This window comes from Harpia harpyja, chromosome 10 (assembly GCF_026419915.1).
Source record: "Harpia harpyja isolate bHarHar1 chromosome 10, bHarHar1 primary haplotype, whole genome shotgun sequence".
Lineage (NCBI taxonomy): Eukaryota > Metazoa > Chordata > Aves > Accipitriformes > Accipitridae > Harpia > Harpia harpyja.
Window position 1 is genome coordinate 20,397,569 of NC_068949.1, and position 20,998 is coordinate 20,418,566.

A 20,998-nucleotide genomic window follows, 5' to 3' on the forward strand; every position below is an offset into this window, starting at 1 on the left:
ATGTATTTGCAATTGCAAAGCACCTTTTGGAACTGATGTTTTCCTTCTCTGACTTCATGGAATAGGATCTAGAGAAACATCAAGAAGAGACTAATACTCTTTTTTTGCCCATAAATTATCATTTCCTTCTCTGCTTTCTTGCTTGCTTGTTTTACCTTCTTTACAAGATTAACTCTGATTTTTCTGTAACAGGCACATAGTTGTCTGTGGTCACATAACACTTGAAAGTGTGTCCAACTTCCTGAAGGACTTCCTGCACAAGGATAGGGATGATGTCAACGTAGAAATCGTCTTTCTGCATAAGTGAGTAATCTTTCAAGATTAGTCTTATCATCTGTTACTGAAACTCATTAAATTAAGCCATATATTTTTGGGGAAGACAGAGGATCTCTCAAGCTCCAAATAAGCATAAAATTGTTTGCAGTTACTTTTGTTAACAATGTATTTTGAAAGAAGAGTTGTTTTCTGCAATTTTTTTATAACCCATTGTCCTGTTTTCAGCTGGGATAGAGTTAACTGTCTTCCTAGTAGCTGGTACAGTGCTATGTTTTGAGTTCAGTATGCGAAGAATGTTGATAACACACTGATGTTTTCAGTTGTTGCTCAGTAGTGTTTAGACTAAAGTCAAGGATTTTTCAGCTTCTTGTGCCCAGCCAGCGAGAAAGCTGGAGGGGCACAAGAAGCTGGCACAGGACACAGCCAGGGCAGCTGACCCAAACTGGCCAACGGTGTATTCCATACCATGGGACGTCCCATCTAGTGTAGGAACTGGGAAGTGGGGGGCAGGGAATTGCCGCTCGGGGACTGGCTGGGTGTCGGTCGGCAGGTGGTGAGCAATTGCACTGCGCATCATTTGTACATTCCAATCCTTTCATTATTACTGTTGTCATTTTATTAGTGTTATCATTATCATTATTAGTTTCTTCTTTTCTGTTCTATTAAACCGTTCTTATCTCAACCCATGGGTTTTGCTTCTTTTCCTGATTTTCTCCCCCATCCCACTGGGTGGGGGGGGGAGTGAGTGAGCGGCTGCGTGGTGTTTAGTTGCTGGCTGGGGTTAAACCACGACGCCCATTGCTAAGTATAGGTGTTTCGAACAGACAGACTTCAGACCCAATCGTGTCAATTGTGAGGTAGATAGCTAAACACATAGTTGAAGTGGGAATGGAATTATGAAATAAAAAATATTGAAATATTAATAAATAGATGTGAGAATTTTCTTTAGTGCCAAATATTTCTAGTGTAACTACCAAAATTGGTAAAATCAGTAAAATTAGTGAAAAATACTGTATGTGATATGAACTTATGCTATCTGAAAACACATTTTCACCTTTGATTTCACTAGGAAAAAATGCTTGTTTCATATTGCAAAATATTTATAAGAAGAAAAATGAAGGTGCAGGTTTAGTTTTAATATAAATGAGATACATTGCTTTACAGATACAGTGAAGATAGAAGAGAAATTCTTGTCACGGTAATAATTAGTACCGCTCTTTTACCCATATATACCTACCTACAAACACATAGTCTCTTGCATTTTTCTGTTGTGGGATTTGGCAAGGTGTCTTAAGGTGGTTGCTGTTGCAGGCTCTGCATTACATGTAATGGAACAGCAAACAGGCGTGCCTATGGGAGAAGCTGCTAGAAATAGCCATGTGATAGAGACAGTATGAGAGGTCTTTTCTGCTCTGGAATGGCATCTATTTAGAAGTGTTGCAAGCTATAAATGAGTAATATTTCTGCATTTAGCGGCAAGTTCTGCACTTTTCTTCTCGCCAAAGAAAATGATTAAAAAAATTAATCATTTGTGCTGATTCAACAAAGGAAGCTGAAAAACTAAGAATCAGCAGCACTTGCACAGTTTCTTTATCTAGTCCTTTCAAATTGAACTAGAGATGATATCCGCAAGTAACTACATTGTTTGTTTGTTTGTTTCCCCTCTCTAAGTAATAACAAGAATTGACTGAGAGGAAAGCAGAGATCCAGATTTCCACAGTGAAAGTGCATGGTGATAGGAATCAGGAAAACTGCATATGCACGTGAAGGGAGTTTAGCACCTGGCTACCTGTTTGTGCCTGCTTTCTTCTGTACCTTCACAGACAAATAGTTGCATGTGTCTGTTTTATTTTCTTATTAAATTTAGCATCTGGCATGACAAAGATCTCACGCTCTTACTATGTAGCTATTAAATCCCTTCTGTTTTAATGAGTGGCATCAGAAAAGGTATTTACAAGGTTGGTGGCACATTATATAATAGATGTGATCCATTTAGGTTTTTTTGTTTATGGTAAAATGAAATGAGACAGAAAGTCATAGTATAATTATGTTTGTTTTAATTGTAGCTCATACAGGCCACAGGGTCCCTATAGAGTTCCTTTTCCAGCTTTTAGTGATTTTGCATTGAGCTTTCTGATGCAATCAGCTGTTTTAAGAATGGTGGGGTTGTGCAGAGGATGATTGTTTTACTAGGCAGTTTCTGTGGAGAATGCTGTGTGAGGATGCTTTCAAATATTTGCACCAATTCTTCTGGATGCACATCTGTGAGAAACTGAGAAGTGAGGAAGGTGCAGAGTAACACAATGAAGTGGGCCAGAAGTGCTGTAGGCAGGAGTAAGGAAGGGAAAGCAGTATGTTTTTTAAGTAGTGCACGCTGTTTCCACACTGCAGGAAAAGCATCAGCAGAAGTCTGAATACCTAGAATGAATAAATGGGTTGGTTTATAAATGACGGAAATGGGGCTGTTATGGAAACTGACTTCTCATTTGCTCTTGTGTTTTCTTCCTCTTCCCAATGCAGTATCTCCCCTAACCTTGAGCTGGAAGCTCTTTTTAAACGACACTTCACTCAGGTGGAATTTTATCAGGGTTCAGTCCTTAATCCCCATGACCTGGCGAGAGTGAAGGTAACTGCTCTGTTGTTCTGTTCTCCTGCTAATTGACTTTTTAAAAAGTACTCATTGCATTATTTGGAAATAAACAGTAAAGCTCTCCTTCATGTAACCCCAAAAGATTGTTATTCCATCTCTATTAGCTTGCCTAATAAATTATAATATCTATCCTTATAAACCTTGTTTTCCCTATATCTTTAGACCTTCAAAGCTACAGTAACACTGTGACTAAAGATACAGTCTGCCATTTCACTGAATTGTTTATGAATTTTTCATTGGGGTTTAGTTCAAGAGCCTATTTTACATTAGTGTTTGATATAATAGAACATTGTCTTACAGTAATTGCTTAAAATGCTATTGTCTTACCTTCATCAGAACAATTAGAAAATAATTTTTCACCTGTCAAACCCTTTTTCTGTTGTCTAGAATCCTGGGGAAAAACAATACAATTTAAGATTTTTTGGTAGCTAAATTGAGATGGGTTTATTGTCTAGAATTCTCTATGGTGAATTATTTTGTACTCTTAAAGCAAAGCAAGAAGCTTAAATAAAAAAAAAAAAAGATGGCAAGCTGTCAGAAGCAGCATTAACTTTTTTATGGGTTTTGTGGTTTTGGGGTTTTTTTTGGTTTTGTTTTTTAAATGGAATGTAAAGTGGCTATTTAAACCAAGAATATTTTAGTGCAATGTTAACACTTTCTGGAGTGCTAATCGTATATTTTGTCCATTTTGACTGCAGAAATTGCTTAACCTTCTGTAGCCCAAGACACACTCTTACAGTTCATCAGAACAAAATATTCTAATTATGACCATAAAATTGTGTGTTGGTGTTTTGTATTCTGTATTTCACCATTCTTTGTGTTGGTATTTCATTGTATACACTGAAAAATACTTCTGTCATCTGCTTTGAATTACATAGAGCTAAGGTTTGTGTGAACATAGAAGTCCTGTGAACAGATCAGTTCTCCTCAGGCTTTCTAAAACTGGTGCTCAGATTGTAAATCATCAGTTCAGCTGCCTCTTCCTGTCTCTAACAGAAAGGTACTTAAATTCCCAAACAAAACTGCAGGACTTGTGGGAGCACTGTACTGATATAACAGGGACTTCCTATGGATTTAGGGTCTAAATTTCCGTATCTGGTTACAAAAGATATGTCCGTTAATACCTTCATGCCTCAGCTGATACAAAGTAAGAATCAATAATTGAACTACTGACCTGGTCAGAGTATCATAAGCAAGTTTCAAGAAATTGCTATGTGTATATGAGAGCTGTTATAATCACTCACATTAACTCAGGTTAGCCTGAGTTGATTTTTGATTAGCAGTATTAAGAACTGACATTCACACTCATGATGGCAGTGTTGAATTCCTTAATACTTTATGATGAAAGCTGGAAAGAGATGTTGCTATTTACGTTTGTTTTTTCTTTGGTGTCTCAGATAGAGTCAGCGGATGCGTGCCTAATCCTTGCCAATAAATACTGCGCTGACCCAGATGCTGAAGATGCCTCCAATATTATGAGGTAAACTCATTAGTTTTTAATAGGGTTTTGGTTCTTAACTCTGATTAGCTAACTTCAGATGTTCAGATAGGCTATAGCCATATGCAGCTTTAGTGCTGATCTGTTGCACTTGAACATTGCAGGATCTTTTTTTTTTTTAGGGGACTGTCCTGGTTTCAGCTGGGATAGAGTTAACTGTCTTCCTAGTAGCTGGTACAGTACTATGTTTTGAGTTCAGAGCGAAGAATGTTGATAACACTGATGTTTTCAGTTGTTGCTCAGTAGTGTTTAGACTAAAGTCAAGGATTTTTCAGCTTCTCATGCCCAGCCAGTGAGAAAGCTGGAGGGGCACAAGAAGTTGGCACAGGACACAGCCAGGGCAGCTGACCCAAACTGGCCAACGGTGTATTCCATACCATGTGACGTCCCATCCAGTATAGGAACAGGGAAGTGGGGGGCAGGGATTCGCCGCTCGGGGGACTGGCTGGGTGTCGGTCGGCGGGTGGTGAGCAATTGCACTGCGTATCATTTGTACATTCCAATCCTTTCATTATTGCTGTTGTCATTTTATTAGTGTTATCATTATCATTATTAGTTTCTTCTTTTCTGTTCTATTAAACTGTTCTTATCTCAACCCACGGGTTTTGCTTCTTTTCCCAATTTTCTCCCCCATCCCACTGGGTGGGGGGGGAGTGAGTGAGCGGCTGCGTGGTGTTTAGTTGCTGGCTGGGGTTAAACCACGACAGGGACAGACTATAAGATTGTCTCAAACATTCAGAGATGAGGATACCCTAAATTCCTACCTAAACTGTTTCAATTTAGCTGCTTTAGAAAGAGTGTGTCAGAAGAGACACTTGGAGCACAAGCTTTGGTACTCTAAGTCATTTTGCAGGACCTGGGGTTTAAGTATTCATAGCTGAACACAGTCCCAATAGAAATGAAGGGAAAGGGAATGCAGTTATGTTGTTGCAACAATATGTTATGTGAGTGCATGTACTGCATGGGCTGCTGTTAACAATGGGACAGAAGGACCCTTAATCACTTCATGCTTCATTGCTCCTTGGTGTATCTGCTTGTACGAGTAATTGCGCTGCTTGGGGGATAACAACGTATACACTTCATGATGGTAACGATACAGTGGTCTCCTAGCTCCGTCCTCCTTTTTTACACTGAAGACCAAACATTGCTTATTTTGATTGACAAGGCACTTACCACATTAGGGACCACCAGATCTTGTCCTGCTTTCCTCCTTATACTCTCTGAAGGAAGGAGATGAAAGACTCAGTCAGTAGATGGCAGGTAGAGTTACAACAAACTTAAGCCACTCCATTTTTTGTGTTTCATTCCTATAACCCTAGTTTTAATGAGAGCAGTCTCTCCTTTTTAAAATTAAAATGTCAATGATTTGTTAAAAATTCTCTAACATACTGTTGGCCAGTGTTATGAACCTGGCCTGTCAGTTGTTTGCATGCTGTGAATTGAAGGAAGGTGAGAATTAAAAAAAAATTAATAAAATTGCTCCTCTGGAAAAAGTTCACTGTGTGCAAGTCATCTAGCTGTCTGTGGAAGGCACAGTTAAATATGCCTAATTTCATTTTCAAACATGCTTTTGAGTTGCAATGCGAGAAACTTTATTTTTACATTAATTGCATAAATACATTAAAAATATTCCAGTTGCAGATTAGTGCATTCTTAATAGATTTAATACATTTCATGTAATAAAGTGCAAAAGTGTTATTTTGAGTGGAATTCTCTTGTGTTTTCTTACATTTAAATGAATTTAATTCAAAAAAAATGAATGTTTAAATAAATAATTCAGCAAGAAATGGAAAATTAGAAAGAAGACCTTTTCACTTCCAAAAGATAACATAAATTAAAATAATGCATACTACTTTTTTTATCTGTTTCATGCTCTAGCTTTGATATGCTTCAAAGCACCAGCCAGACCAGCAGTTTGCAAGATACTTCCTGCAAAACACCAATGTAAATAGTTATGGCATTCAGAGTCTTCTGAGACTGATGATTCCATAATAATTCAGATTATTTTTTGTTTTGATTGTTTTATCTTCTTTTTTTACCTTTAGTTTTATATACAGAACTGATTTTTTTTGGCCTGTTTCTCTCTCTAATTTTGCTCAATGCCTTTTGCATTTTTAAATTGTATATTCCTCTCTTCATAACATGTTATCAATCTACTAATTTCTCAAACATTTTTCTTTCTAGCCACTTTTAATCTGTACACAGTTGAGTATATCTTAGGCTCGTTAAATAATTAAGAATGCAGGCAAGCTGAAGATTATGGAAGTAGCCCCATATTTTATAAATTCAGTGTACAGGTATCAGTTTCAATATTGAGCTTTGGAATAATCCATAAAACTTAAGATGATTTTGCATGTGGATTTAGGTCAAACAAAATCATTATTCAAGGTGTTTAAATATGATGAATGTCTAGCAACTATAAATAAATAATATGTGATGGGGCAGGATGAAAGGGATTCTTTTCAGACATTGATCATTGGAAAATGTGATCTATTATGTTGATTCAAAGACATGAAGATAATCACTGAAGGTGACATAATAATTGCCAGTGTATTATTTGCTTAACAGAATGAGTACAGAATATCTGAACAGCGCTGTTAAAACAAGTCTCTTTTTCTGCAAACTCCATAAGAGCAAACTGTTCAACTGAATAATTCCTGAACTTTCATGTTCTCTAGTATTAGACGATGGTTATTAACTGAATTTGACTAGGTGTAAATATTGCCCAGGTCTGACTTCAATCAGTATGCTTTACAGCCAGGCGAATAAGAGGGTACAGTTTTAGTTGTGGGCACTTGACAACACAGTGAAGTAGAACTATTGGGATATGTTATCCAAATACCCCACTAGCTAAAAGTTATTTTAATTGTTTGTTCTTTTATTTTTAGAGTTATTTCAATAAAGAATTATCATCCGAAGATAAGAATTATCACTCAGATGCTGCAGTATCACAATAAGGTAATGTGATGACCAACAGTGTCTGTCCCCAGAGTTTTTTGTTGCGTTGCATTCACTCATACCCAATTTTTCTAGCTCCACCAATAGTAAGCATTTTTCTTTCCAAACAAGAACATCCTAATAAGCCTTGTCATGTAATCCCATTACAAGGTAATTCAGTTTTATTTATATACACAAGGAACCTTGTCAAAATCCTGACATTTATTAATTGCCTAGGGTCTAATTCTCAAAGCTGCAGTGTCCATAGTTGCTATTGATTCCAGATGAGCTTTTAAACACACCTCTTCTATAAGTTTTGCTCAGCTTATTACACTAGAGCTACCCAAGATGAATTGGTGGTCTCTAGGCAAGTCATCTGAAGTCAGTTCTTTGTGGATCCTTAGAAAAAAAATGCACAGAATTATTGTCTTATTGGAGATTTATTGTGATTTTTTTTGTTTCTTGCATGACAATGTAGACCTGAAATTGCCAAGTAGCAGGTAAAAAATAAATAAAATTAAGGTTTTTTCATATAAAACATAATTCAGTTGTGGAAATTGTTGCTAAAAATCTTGTGGAGATCAAAATTATGAATCCACTTTGGAAAGGAATTTGGCAAATTTTTGGTGGTAAATCTGTGGCCTTTAAACACAATGAAGTCAATTCATTCAATCCTGAGATGAGGAAGTCCATAAACTGCTGATTAACAGGCTAGGAAGAATATATCAGAGGACAGACTGCTCATATGTGACCTGCTTCTTTTATTGTTTCTAAAAGCATCAACCACTGTCCAGTGTTGGAGAAAAAGCTTTGGTGGGTAGACCTTCATTAAATAATAATTCAGCAATAATCCTGGTACTTAGAAGGTTTGACTGCTAACAACTCCTTATACCTGTAACCTTTGGCTAGAACAAGAGCACTTACTATTGCTTGTAATGTCCTCTTCCTGTACGTGAATGGATGGAGCCTGCCTTTTTATAGAATAAAAGCAAGGTGTTTCTCTGCTTTAAACAGGCTCAGAGGGGAAGATCTTTTAAATACTGGATTTTTCCTTTGTATTAAGAATAGCTGTTACGAAAGCACTGAACTGTGATACTAACTTATAAAGGGAAACAAGCATGAAGGCCTCTGTGTTTCCTTATGTCTATGCAAATGTACAAGGTAGATGGAAGAGAGAATCCAATAGACTTGTGCCAATAACTGAACTGTATTAATACCTAACTGACTAGCGTCAATACTGGAGGTGTGTCTCGATCAGCTATTTTCTTTATTCTATCCTTATAAATAGCAGTCTTAGGAAAAAGTTTGGACTTTTACTAAGTGCTATCCTTCAGGGTGGAAGGAATGAAATAGAAAAGACAGATGATGTTCTATACGTTATTAAATGACAATGTCCTACAAAGGTTGCAGCTTCACACGAGTTGTAATCTAAGTTGTATTAGATTCCTGTATATTATGTATGTTCCTTATCCGTCAAAGACTAGCTCAAAGTGCTGTAAAAGGAATATATGGAAGGGAAGGAAAACTTTACAAGATACTGTCGTTCGTTCAGGTGTGAGGATGGGCCTGGCAGAGTGTCACAGCCAGAATATGGCTTGAGAGATGTAAGATTTTGTTTATAATAGGTAAGATCAGAACATGTCTTAGCATAGAATTAAACTCTAAAATACCTGGATTGCTTCTGCGAACTCAGAAAAAGTCAAGCCAGTAACAAAGAAAATCATTCACTGCTATCTCCTTCAATACTGTACTGTATTTGAGGAAGTATTTCTGGTTCTTCACCTATGGGGCATTTTTTTGTCTGTTTGTTTTCCAGGCCCATCTGCTAAATATCCCAAGCTGGAACTGGAAAGAAGGGGATGATGCAATCTGTCTTGCTGAGCTCAAGCTGGGTTTCATAGCCCAGAGCTGCCTGGCACCAGGCCTTTCAACAATGTTAGCCAACCTCTTCTCTATGAGGTCATTCATAAAGGTAATGTCTTGTCTCATTAGAATGTATTAGTCTGCAATTCAGTTTGTCAGAGAGCTGAGTAGGAAACATGACTCAAATATGAAACAGATAGGAACACATTAACAGATTTTGTAAGACAAAAAAACCAGTGTACACTTCCATACAAAAGTTCTCTGCTGCAAATAGGGCAATGAGCCAGGTTCTGTCAAGTTATGTTTTTATTTTTATTCAGCAAGTGTTTGGCTTTTAAATGATTTTTCAAAGCATCATCCATTTCTAGGGAAATATTTCTGGTGTTTTGTGTTTTGCTTTGTTTTAGACAAACCACATGTTTATCTATGAGAGAAGCCCCTGCTGCTAAAACGAAAATGTGATTTATATATGTCCCATATAGCAACAAAGTGCCCAGAAAAAAGGACCGATCGTTTTGGTCTTTTACATCAAGTGGCTAGTGGACCTCTCACTGTGAGAGTAAATAAGGAACATGTGTTGGAACTGAAGCCTGAACTTCCTACAACGTCATTTGTGTATTCGTTTCTCCTTGAGGAGCTCTTTTGAACTTACATGGCAAAATTTTAACCCAGTTATTCCTAGACTTCTATGACAGGCAGCTGTACTAGTTCACTAGACCAAGGCCTTGATTGCAGCGGTCAGTGTTTCCTTGCTCATGCCTTGCTGGGACACTGATTCCAAGCATAAAGGATGGTCAGTTTCCAATCCCATGAGTGTTATTAATGGAACGGGAAACACCGGAGTCCAAGGTAGGCCATGGTCCGCTTCAAGTCCATTGTGCAAGTAAGCAAAAAAAAAAAAAGCCTAATGTCCTCAGATGAGAAAGCCAGGACTGTTCTCATAGAGGTGCACATGTCAGTGCAAACCAGTGAATCTTTATTTAGTTCCTATGAAGTCCTGAAATTCTTATTAAGGTATCGTTTGGAGACAGCAGACTCCTGTATGTCAAAAAAGTGCCAGTTTTCAATATGGAAACAAGCCTGGGCTCTGCACTTTACTGTCTCTAGTTATGGTGTTTGCATCTTTATTCATGTTCTGGGGGAGGAAAAAAAAAAAAAAAAGCTGTTTTACTTCAGTAAAGCCAAACTTGGGAACTGTCTATGACTCATCAGCATATGTCACTTTGATATTAATCCTTTCTACTTATATCCCAAAAGAAAACTGTATCTCTTATGAACTCCATTCTTCTTGCTGATCATTTTGGTCTCCCTCACTCTTGCCTGGTCTGGCAACCCAGGACTTTCAGGAACCTCAAACACTTGTAACAGTCACACTAATGTATCCAAATTACTGAGGCAACCTGTTCTATGAACTTGGTCTTGACATCAGAAGTAGACGTGAAACTTTTGCTCAACTTCTGTCTTTCCAAAATCAGAAGGGATCAGTTTTCTCTCAAGGAGATCCAAATATATCGGTATCTCCAGAAGCCGTAGTCTTAATTCAAGTTATTTTAATAATGAATTTAAACTTGCAGTGAGAAAATGGAGAGATTCAGAAAGTGATAAAGTCTACAAATGTCTGACTGTGGGGGAACTGTACGAGAGACACACACTTTTATGACCTGGATTTGTAGTTAAAATATTTAGACAAGTCCAAAACTGCAAATGTAAAAGTAGCATCTTTCCAGAAGATATATCTAACCACTTAAGCCATTTTATTACCCACCTTCAATCCTATATTTTCTTATTTTGTAAGATATTCTTATACTAATTTCAGTACAGTTACAGATTGGACTATCTCACTGATGAACAGTTTTAAGCCAAAGGCTCAGCTTTATAAGGCACTACTCAGATTATATCTGAGTATTTCTATATACACAGAATAAGCATAAATATAGCAATTAATTTGATTTGGAGGAAGCTATCAATGTCAGTTTTGCTCTTGTTTCTGTGATTATATACAGTTATAAACAGAATAGTGTCCAGACATACCTTAACTTGCGTTACTTCAGATGTCATCTTTGGATGGCACTGAGAGAAAAAATGCTGTAAAATAGCTCATTGGGAGAATGCAAGGCTCTGTTAGTACTGGTTAAAAAGATGTCTGCCACTTAACTAAGAATGAATTGTCCAGGCAAGTAAAATGCATATAATAATTTCCAAAGATCTCTGAGTATATTAAAATCTAAAGCAAAATAAACATACAAGAACTGACACACATTTCTTTATGAGAATCCAACTTGATTGGTGACAACAAAAGGTTTGTTTATTTAGCTGAAAGGATGTTCCTTCTCCAAGCTGTCTCACTCTAAAAACTGTATTTGAAAGCTAAAACTATTACTGAGTGGCGGCTGTGAATCAACAGTGTATTGTAGGAGAGCAACTACATTGAAAAGATGTCCATTCCCTAAAAGAACTTCAACCCTTTTCATTTAGAGCACTGAATTTAAGTACTGTCGGACCTTCCTAAATTCCTTGGGCAATTGTTATTAGTGGAGTCTCCCACAAGATAGGAGATTGCCAGGAAAATGTACTGAAACTTCTGTATTTTTTAAAGAAAGCTTGAAATGTGTGTTTGTTCCTCCTCCTTCATAATGTGATTAGAAAGTGATTTAATGTGCCATAAATGTTTGGTCAGTTAAACACAAATGAACATGATTGATGGTGACATCACACACATTTAACTCATTATGTGTTACTTTACAGCAAAATGATTTGTGTAAACAGTCTGCCCAGTATTGGAGGTAAAACAAACTAAGAAACCTCAAAATATTATATTTGTTCCTAATATTTTCCTTTTGGTTTTAGCTATGTAATCTCATATGGAATCTTTTATGTTCTCTTTGGCACCAAACTGAACAAAAAGGAAATCAGCTCAAAAATATTAAGGTTCTGTAAACACTTAAAGGAAGACAGATAGATTGCACAACAAATGATATGTTAAGGAAAAAAAACTTTACACCTGTAAACTGTATTTCAATAATCCAGTCTTTTTATAGCACAGACTGTTATCGTTGTGTTAATAAAGGAATTGGGACTCTCTGTTACTTGCATAGTCTCAGAAAAAGATGGAAATACTATACTGTACTGCAATTTCTGCATTGTTTGGATTAGCAAATGTATGCCAGAAGTCTACCCATATGAAAAACATTGGAATAGAAGGCAGAGGTGGTCGAATTTTGTGCCTGTATACAACCATGCAAGCCAATATGAGTTAGTATTGTTATGTAAATTAATAAAGTATGGAACGTGGTCCTTGAGTGTAACAGAAGTCCACAAATGAATTAGTTTTGTCTTTGCTCTATTGGTAAGACAGCACACCTCATTCCAGATCTGAAAAATGATCTAGAGCAGTCTCAATTCTCCTCTAAGCTATTTTGAGAGCAGGAATGGGCTCTTTTGGCAGCTGTTGCTCACACCCACACATACGCAATGCCCACTTCTCCTACGACATTCCTTTCTAGTCCAGGCTGAAAGAGAGACATAATAAAGCCACACAGATTTATATCAGTCTGGTGCTTACCTACACTGACGGAACACATCAACTTGTTTGCTATTTATTTTTTGGCCACCTAGGCAGCCTTGGACTGTTTTAAAGTATGAGACTAGGGTATGCACAGTGAATTCCTTCAAATGAAGGAGAACTTTAAAAGGGGTGTGGGGAGGAAATGCAACTTCTCAATATATTGTGAGGTTCTTCAGGAGGCTGCATAATAAACTGCTTACCTGATCCTCCTCACAGGATTTATACCAAATATTAATGTAGCCTGTTACCAAAGACATTTATTCTCTAAAAGGTCTGCCTGAATGTAATATTTTTAATCATTGAGTCTAGGAATTAAAAACTGTTGTGGTTGAAAACTGTTTGCTATTTACAAATAGTGTCGGTCCTTGTGATGAGTATATTTGTCTTGGACTAAAGTCTACCATGAAGTGCATTTTTCAGTCAATCATTGGAACATGTCCTGGTTTCAGCTGGGATAGAGTTAACTGTCTTCCTAGTAGCTGGTACAGTGATATGTTTTGAGTTCAGTATGCGAAGAATGTTGATAACACACTGATGTTTTCAGTTGTTGCTCAGTAGTGTTTAGACTAAAGTCAAGGATTTTTCAGCTTCTCATGCCCAGCCAGCGAGAAAGCTGGAGGGGCACAAGAAGTTGGTGCAGGACAGAGCCAGGGCACCTGACCCAAACTGGCCAACGGTGTATTCCATACCATGTGACGTCCCATCCAGTATAGGAACAGGGAAGTGGGGGCAGGGATTTGCCGCTCGGGGGACTGGCTGGGTGTCGGTCGGCGGGTGGTGAGCAATTGCACTGCGCATCATTTGTACATTCCAATCCTTTCATTATTACTGTTGTCATTTTATTAGTGTTATCATTATCATTATTAGTTTCTTCTTTTCTGTTCTATTAAATCATTCTTATCTCAACCCACGGGTTTTGCTTCTTTTCCCGATTTTCTCCCCCATCCCACTGGGTGGGGGGGAGTGAGTGAGCGGCTGCGTGGTGTTTAGTTGCTGGCTGGGGTTAAACCATGACAGAACAGATCAACACCAATCTATCTTTCGCATTATGATTGGATAGAGATACTGCCCTGTTTTGTAAATTTGAAAATATTAAAAGTAGAGCCTGTATGCCTTTGAGTTCAAGCCCATCAAGGCCAGCATCTAAAGAAGAATTAGTTGTCATAATAATTCAAGAATACTCTCTCTGCTTTGACCTACTACAAGACTCTACATTAGTATGAACAATGAAAAAGTGCATATATCTCTCATTTGAAATTAGAGCTAATCTTAATTAGCATATTTGATGTTTTATAAAACATAACTCTTTTCATGCCAATTTTAAAAAAACAATCTTGCATACAGAAAGAACTATGGGAATACTTGGCTGAGGTTGTAAAATTTTTATACCACTAAGGATACTTGTTAGCTTTGATTTAAGCGGACAATGGAATTGAGTAAAGAGGTAGTTGATAATTTATAATACTTAAGGAAATTAAATTATAAGACTGTAAATCTAAGAAGCTTCACTCTTTACTAGGAGTGTATGAATTGCTTTCAGCCAATTACTTATCTGTCAGATTTTCATATCTGTATCTAAAGGCATAATAAAACCAGACATTCACACAAGCAATTTGGGTGGACTGAAAGGGCATTATAGGTGAACGTGAGAAAATGTTTAAAATACATTGCTTTCAGTGTACAACTTCTTTTCAACTACCAATCAAGAATATTCTGTGTGTGCTTCCTTTTTATTCTCATCTATGTTGTTAGAAAAATACCCACAATGCTGTGGAGAAAAGAATTATAAAATTAAACATCAAGAAGCCCTGGAAGTGTTCTGAACCTAGGGGGAGGTAGGAGTCCCTCTGTTAGATAGAAGTAGATGAAAACAGCTTGGCAAAGGCTCAAGAAAACTACCCCAGTGAAGATGTTATTTTCTAGGCATTTTTGTGAAACATTTGTCTACATGGTCTTCTGGGCATCTTTGAAGAGAAAATTTTATATGTATTTTAGGCAGGAAATAGGTAACAACTTTCATGTTGTTTACACAACACTTTATTTAATTTTTTGATACAAACCTTATAATTTTCGGAAGACCATTCAGAATTTCTGAATTGCATGCATTTAGACAAAATACTGCATAATGGGACACATATGCTGAACAAAAAAAATTAGACCAGTAGAAAAAGCAAGATCACTTTAACAACAGAACTAAAATATTCAAGTGTTTTTCTAGAGAGATAACTCATTCGTTTACTGTACTTTTTGTGGGTTTTTTATTATTCAATTAGATAAGGTTGTTTATAAAAGTAAATATATGTCTAAAATATCAAATGGATGATCTTCTTCCAAACATCTGAAATTATTCTCAAAGGCTTTGTACTATTTTGTGCTCCTTCCTTGGTGGTGATGAGGTGAGCTTATTCAATGCTAGGGAGCAGACTTTACAGCTGCTTTCATTGTGCTATAAAGGAATTTTCATTGTGTCAATTCCTTAATATTTATAAAGACACCCCACCATCCTTTCCCATTTTTGCCTTGCAAAATGCAATAAAAGATCTTAGGTCACACTACAACAGCTCTAGCATTAGTTCTCTGTCTTGATAGTGAGACTTAGATCTTGACAGAAGAGGTTATATAGCATTATCAGGTTCAGATATACTCAATCTCTTTCATGTAACTATTTATGTCATTACACTGAGAAGCAAATGCTATGAACAAGATAGATCAGTTGGGGTGACAGAGCTCCTGATAATGACACTGCCAGTGGGTAGGGCTGGGTGTATTAGGGGTTTAGTTTTTTTCCTGACAATACTAATGGTTGTGCTTGCAAGATGTACATTGTTTTTTCATATTTCTGTCACCATGTCTCACTAGGAAATTACTGTATTATGTAAATATTTTTGCTGATAACAACATTGTATCTACATACAGATAGAAGAGAGCAGAGGAGCATTGTGACTTAAAAAAAGATACAGATGAAAATTCAATTTCTTCTCTTGGGATACACTATGTCATCTTCCAGCTATTCTTCATATAGGCTATTGAATCAGTGGGTAATTTGTTTTATGACTACCCAGGAGACAGAATTGCGATGTAACATAGTCAGGGAAAGATAGCCATGTGCTTACAGTACTAGAGAGGAACTTGGAAGATATAGATTCAAGTCACTGTGGTGGTATGGCACATTCTGCGTGAGGTCCAGCAGTTACCTAAACTCTCTTTACCTTTCTTCCTAGCTGTGATCAGAATAACTTGAATTTTTGTTGCTATTTGTTAAGATTTCCTCTTGAGTTTGTAAGGTCTCTGAAGAAAAAAATTACTTCTTACTGTCTGTACCAACTCAGCATCCTGTGATAAAGTTTTGCTATGATTTAACATCAAAGTCAGAAGAAAATGCTATGTACTTATTCTTAATAATTTATAGTGTGGTCAGCAGTAGAAGATAGTGAATGATTCCTTGTTGCTGTATCAGCTGCTAATTGTGCTGTCTTATTATCTTTCTAGAATGTTACATTTACTCATGTTGCTGCAGTACCAGCTTGAAGTATGTTAGTTATTTAACTTCAGGGATAAAAATAACAGAATGACCTGCAAAGCCTTCTCTTTAGGATCATGCAGGGGAAGGTCTTTCATGAAGACAGATGCTCTTTTCTGTGAGGAAAGGCATGTAGAAGTGCCTTTTGTTACTGCTTGGTGATATGCTTGAGGTGTACAATATTTGATGAGTAAAGGAGGTCAAAATTAAAAAAAGGGAATAGAATTGTTCTTGATCAATTATTGTGTCTTCATTCAACAGCTATACCTTATATAAGATCTGTAGAGGCCTATGTATGAGGCTAAATGAAAGCAGAAATAACACGCAAGAAATGAGAAGAGGTAAAAGGGAAAAGAATAAATGATAGCAGGACCAAATAATATCAAGGGGTTTTTTTGGTTATTTTTCCCTCAGTGAAGTGGTTCACTGCTGTTGTGTTTGTGTACTTCATGCCTTCTGGTGTTTTTGTGTTGTTCCTCACTGCAGCTTTTCTGCTACATTTTATTTTATTCTAAATATTGAGTGGCATTAACTTCTGCTTTAATTATTCTGCCAGCAAATGCACATCCCCTCATTCCAAAGCAGTATTTGACTCTTTAATTATTCACAATTTTTGTTACCAAGACAGTATTTTCCAGTAAATAATAAAGGTTTTATCTGAGGATGGCATGCCTCATCCCTGGAAGTGTTCAAGGCCAGGTTGGATGGAGCTTTGAGCAATGTGGTCTAGTGGAAGATGTCCCTGCCCATGGCAGGGGGGTTGCAACTAGATGATCTTTAAAGGTCCCTTCCAACCCAAACCATTCTGTGATTCTATGATCTAAATTCTGAACTTCTCAAACTGGCAGTTATCCACAGAGATAATGATGAACCCGAGATAAAGCCTGGTATCACTCTCTGATACCAGAACTAAACTAGCACATTTGGCTTCCTGCAACCCACAATACTTAATATAGGTTTATGCTTTTTGCTGGAATGTGTTTGTTCGGCCAACAAGCAAAGCTTTACCACAGAAAACTTTTCACTGAAATGAAATCTGTTCTCTTTGTCTCAACTGTATTAGTCCATACTGTATAAAGGTAGAAAATACAAGTATCCAGATTCTGCTGTCAGGAGCTGAAATAGGATAGACCAGTAATTTTTTGCAGTAACAAAATTATCTTTATAGCCATAAAATTGAAACTACTGTAGGTTATTATTTGTTTTTCAAGTTAAAATCAAGGTTGTTTTTGTCTTTGTAAGCACAGTAATATTTTCAGGTAGGCTAAAATAAATTTCATTAACCAGATAAATAACTTCCATGGTTCTACTGAATGACATTTGTGGTAACCTTGATTAGTAGCATCTTGAACCAAACTCACCCCAAATTGGGCTTTTTTGCTTCTATAAAATTTACATAACATTTAACTATTCCCCATTGTTTTCAGGCAACTGACATGTAAACATCAATTTTTTAAGTGCATATGGGACAGATTATTTCATCTCTACATTAACAGTTAAGTTTTAGCTACTTACTCTTATTATACAGATAAGTATGGGTAAGTAGTAGATACCTATCAGTAAGTCCAGAGATGGACCGCACAACAATCACTCAAGTTATGGTTAAGTATTTTAAAGGAAAATAAACACACATTATGAAGAATCAGATTTATTTAGGGATTCAGTTTTTGAGGTTAACTGCAGCAGCAGACTTTAAAATATCATCACAAAGGCTTAAACTAGTCAAGAGCACAATGAGTCCTAAAGTATTTTTTCTCATTTTAAGGATTTTGAAATTAGTACCTTACTGACATGGATTAGGGGAGAAAATGCTTATGTTTATCTGTGGAGCCTTACTCTATTAAAACTCAGGGAAACTGCAAGACTCAAGGAATCAGGAAAGAAATATTGAACAATGGAGGTTCTTAATAATAGCTTCAATTCTAGCAGACCAGCAGGTACTCCCTTTCAAAAAATACCAGGCAGGTGACCATCTCTCTCTTTGAAATCACAGGGAAAATGTCATGGTTCAGGCGGAGATAAAATGCAAAGGTCATCTTTAGTCCGTTGTTATCATTATCTTATAATATTTTATAGCATCCCAACTATCAGCAATTCTTTAAATTCATTAATCAACATTTCATGGTATCCTAACAGAACATATCTTAATCATTCCAATCACTTCATGAAGGTTAATTTAACACTAACCACTGAAGCTTGATGACTGCTTGGTGAATGAGTTTGGTTTTTTCCAGTCCTTTCTTAGTCCTTGACTAAGGGTGAGTACTTAACTATAGGTCTGATCTGCAGTTCCTTCCTCCAAATCAAAACCATCTGCCTAAAGAAAAGAAAGCAAGGGAAGAAAGTAGAACGGAGAAAGACATAGTGTATTTGTGTATTTTTTTTCCAACCCCAGGTGGTGTCAATCTAAGAAAAAGCCACAAAATAGACCATAAGTTACAAACATGTCCTTGCTATCATTACTCTTATTTTTTACCAAGCCTGCACTTTATCTGTTTTCTGTATATAAAGAGTTGCTGATCAGCAACATTTGCAAGCTTCACATAAATAAAAGGGTTATAAAAAATGTGATGTGACTTCTCTGTGTGTGGTGGAGAATAATACAATGCAAATCCCTTTTAGCATCCCACATGGTCTCTGAATGGTGAAACAATTTCTATGGAAGAAATTTCTCTTGATTGCTTGCAGCCCACTTGTCAGGGAGTGTATGATTTGGAACATTTCCATATTGCAATTTATTCTTGCAGTTGTTTACTTCTCCAGAACTAGAGTAACTGGTTACTTGGCAGCCTATCAACAGGAGAAGAAAATTGAAAAGAAATAAATTCATTGTAATTTATATTTCACTGGTTTCTTGAAAAGTTTCCAATCCTTCTGTTCTTTAGAACATTCTTTTGAAACAGTGCCTTTTGACTAGTTTAACATGGGCAAACGATTGGTGAATCCCAAATTCATACTCAGCCTGTAGGATAAGAATGCAAACTTTATATAAAATACTATAGAAGTCCTGTTGAAATAGCTGTGGAATTCAGATTTTTTTTAATATTGGAAAATTGTCCAAGAGAGGTTTGGGTCACACCAAATTCCAGTGAAAGTTATACTGTAAAATAATATATAATATAAAAGTAATAGTAATAGTTAATAATGTAATATAACTATAATAGATTTTATTTAATAATATAACTAGAACATAATGATATAATATTGTCCTGGTTTCAGCTGGGATAGAGTTAACTGTCTTCCTAGTAGCTGGTACAGTGCTATGTTTTGAGTTCAGAGCGAAGAATGTTGATAACACTGATGTTTTCAGTTGTTGCTCAGTAGTGTTTAGACTAATGTCAAGGATTTTTCAGCTTCTCATGCCCAGCCAGCGAGAAAGCTGGAGGGGCACCAGAAGTTGGCACAGGACACAGCCAGGGCACCTGACCCAAACTGGCCAACGGTGTATTCCATACCATGTGACGTCCCATCCAGTATAGGAACAGGGAAGTGGGGGCAGGGAATTGCCGCTCGGGGGACTGGCTGGGTGTCGGTCGGCGGGTGGTGAGCAATTGCACTGCGTATCATTTGTACATTCCAATCCTTTCATTATTGCTGTTGTCATTTTATTAGTGTTATCATTATCATTATTAGTTTCTTCTTTTCTGTTCTATTAAACCGTTCTTATCTCAACCCACGGGTTTTGCTTCTTTTCCCGATTTTCTCCCCCATCCCACTGGGTGGGGGGGAGTGAGTGAGCGGCAGCGTGGTGTTTAGTTGCTGGCTGGGGTTAAACCACGACAAATATGAAAATTATTTTGATTTATTTTTTCTAACTTAAATCTTTATGTCAAAATACACTCTTGTTTCTTTCTGCTTTGTGCTGTTCAATGATCCTAAGCATGTCAGAATCAGTAGAGAATGTTTGAGTGGTTTAAACAAGCTGTGGATCAGGCTATTACAAGGAAGAGGTGCTTTTAAGTTGTAGAAGAGTTTGAAAAGCTCATCAATACAAGCCATGTGTGGACATGGTATGAAGATGCTTCTTTAAGTTAGACAATTAGCAGAGCTGTAGTTCTTATATGTGCTGCTAGGACACTACACTCCTGACGTGCTTCTGCAACTGCAGAGGCTCAACTGCAGTTCCCTTTCTCTGAAGCCTTTTAATGTAGCTGTTGCTTTATTTCCTGCTAATGAATAATATAATCCTGTTTTTTCTCGCTGAGATTAGTATGTATGACAGTACTGCATCCCTCGCTTTTTTGGTACTGTTTATCCATAAAATGCCAGTTTGACATGGAATTGGTCTTGCTGTCTCTTAAAGCTTTTAGAAGTGAACTTTTTTCTAACATGATTTAGACATTTTTTCCATAGTTTATGCTGATTAGTGGGAAGACAAGAGGTCTGTATGATTTAAGCATAGAATAAGTGACTAGGTTGAAGCAGGCAAAGAAGATAACCATGTTATGAGCCTAAAAGAGGTTTGAAAGAGGAGGTGGAAATACTGCTGATGGAGAAGTAAGATAAAGAACTCTGTCAGTAAAAGCACTGTCAGTTGGTGGCTCTACATCCTCTAGTACATGTCAGTTAAGCAGCCTGACATTTCCCTTTGGATGAGGGAGTTAAGAGGGAAATAGAAAGCAAGATATAGAGGACATAAGCCTAGAAAACAGTTCTGTTGGTATTGTGGGTGATGTTAGGTAATTATAT

General features: G+C 36.9%; 1 protein-coding gene across 43 annotated transcripts in view; it reads left to right on the forward strand.

Moving 5' to 3' along the window:
- The window catches only part of KCNMA1 (potassium calcium-activated channel subfamily M alpha 1), a 526,550-nt gene that overhangs the window by 369,440 nt on the left and 136,112 nt on the right, over window positions 1-20,998 (forward strand). For 41 of the 43 annotated variants that reach the window (XM_052800261.1, XM_052800260.1, XM_052800262.1 and 38 more), the window contains 5 exons: window positions 193-303; window positions 2,797-2,902; window positions 4,324-4,406; window positions 7,313-7,382; window positions 9,178-9,333. In XM_052800261.1, coding sequence (XP_052656221.1) covers window positions 193-303; window positions 2,797-2,902; window positions 4,324-4,406; window positions 7,313-7,382; window positions 9,178-9,333 — 526 coding nt within the window. Of the gene's footprint in view, window positions 1-192; window positions 304-2,796; window positions 2,903-4,323; window positions 4,407-7,312; window positions 7,383-9,177; window positions 9,334-20,998 lie in introns of those variants that run through there. The other 2 variants (XM_052800289.1, XM_052800290.1) reach the window with 1 other exon arrangement.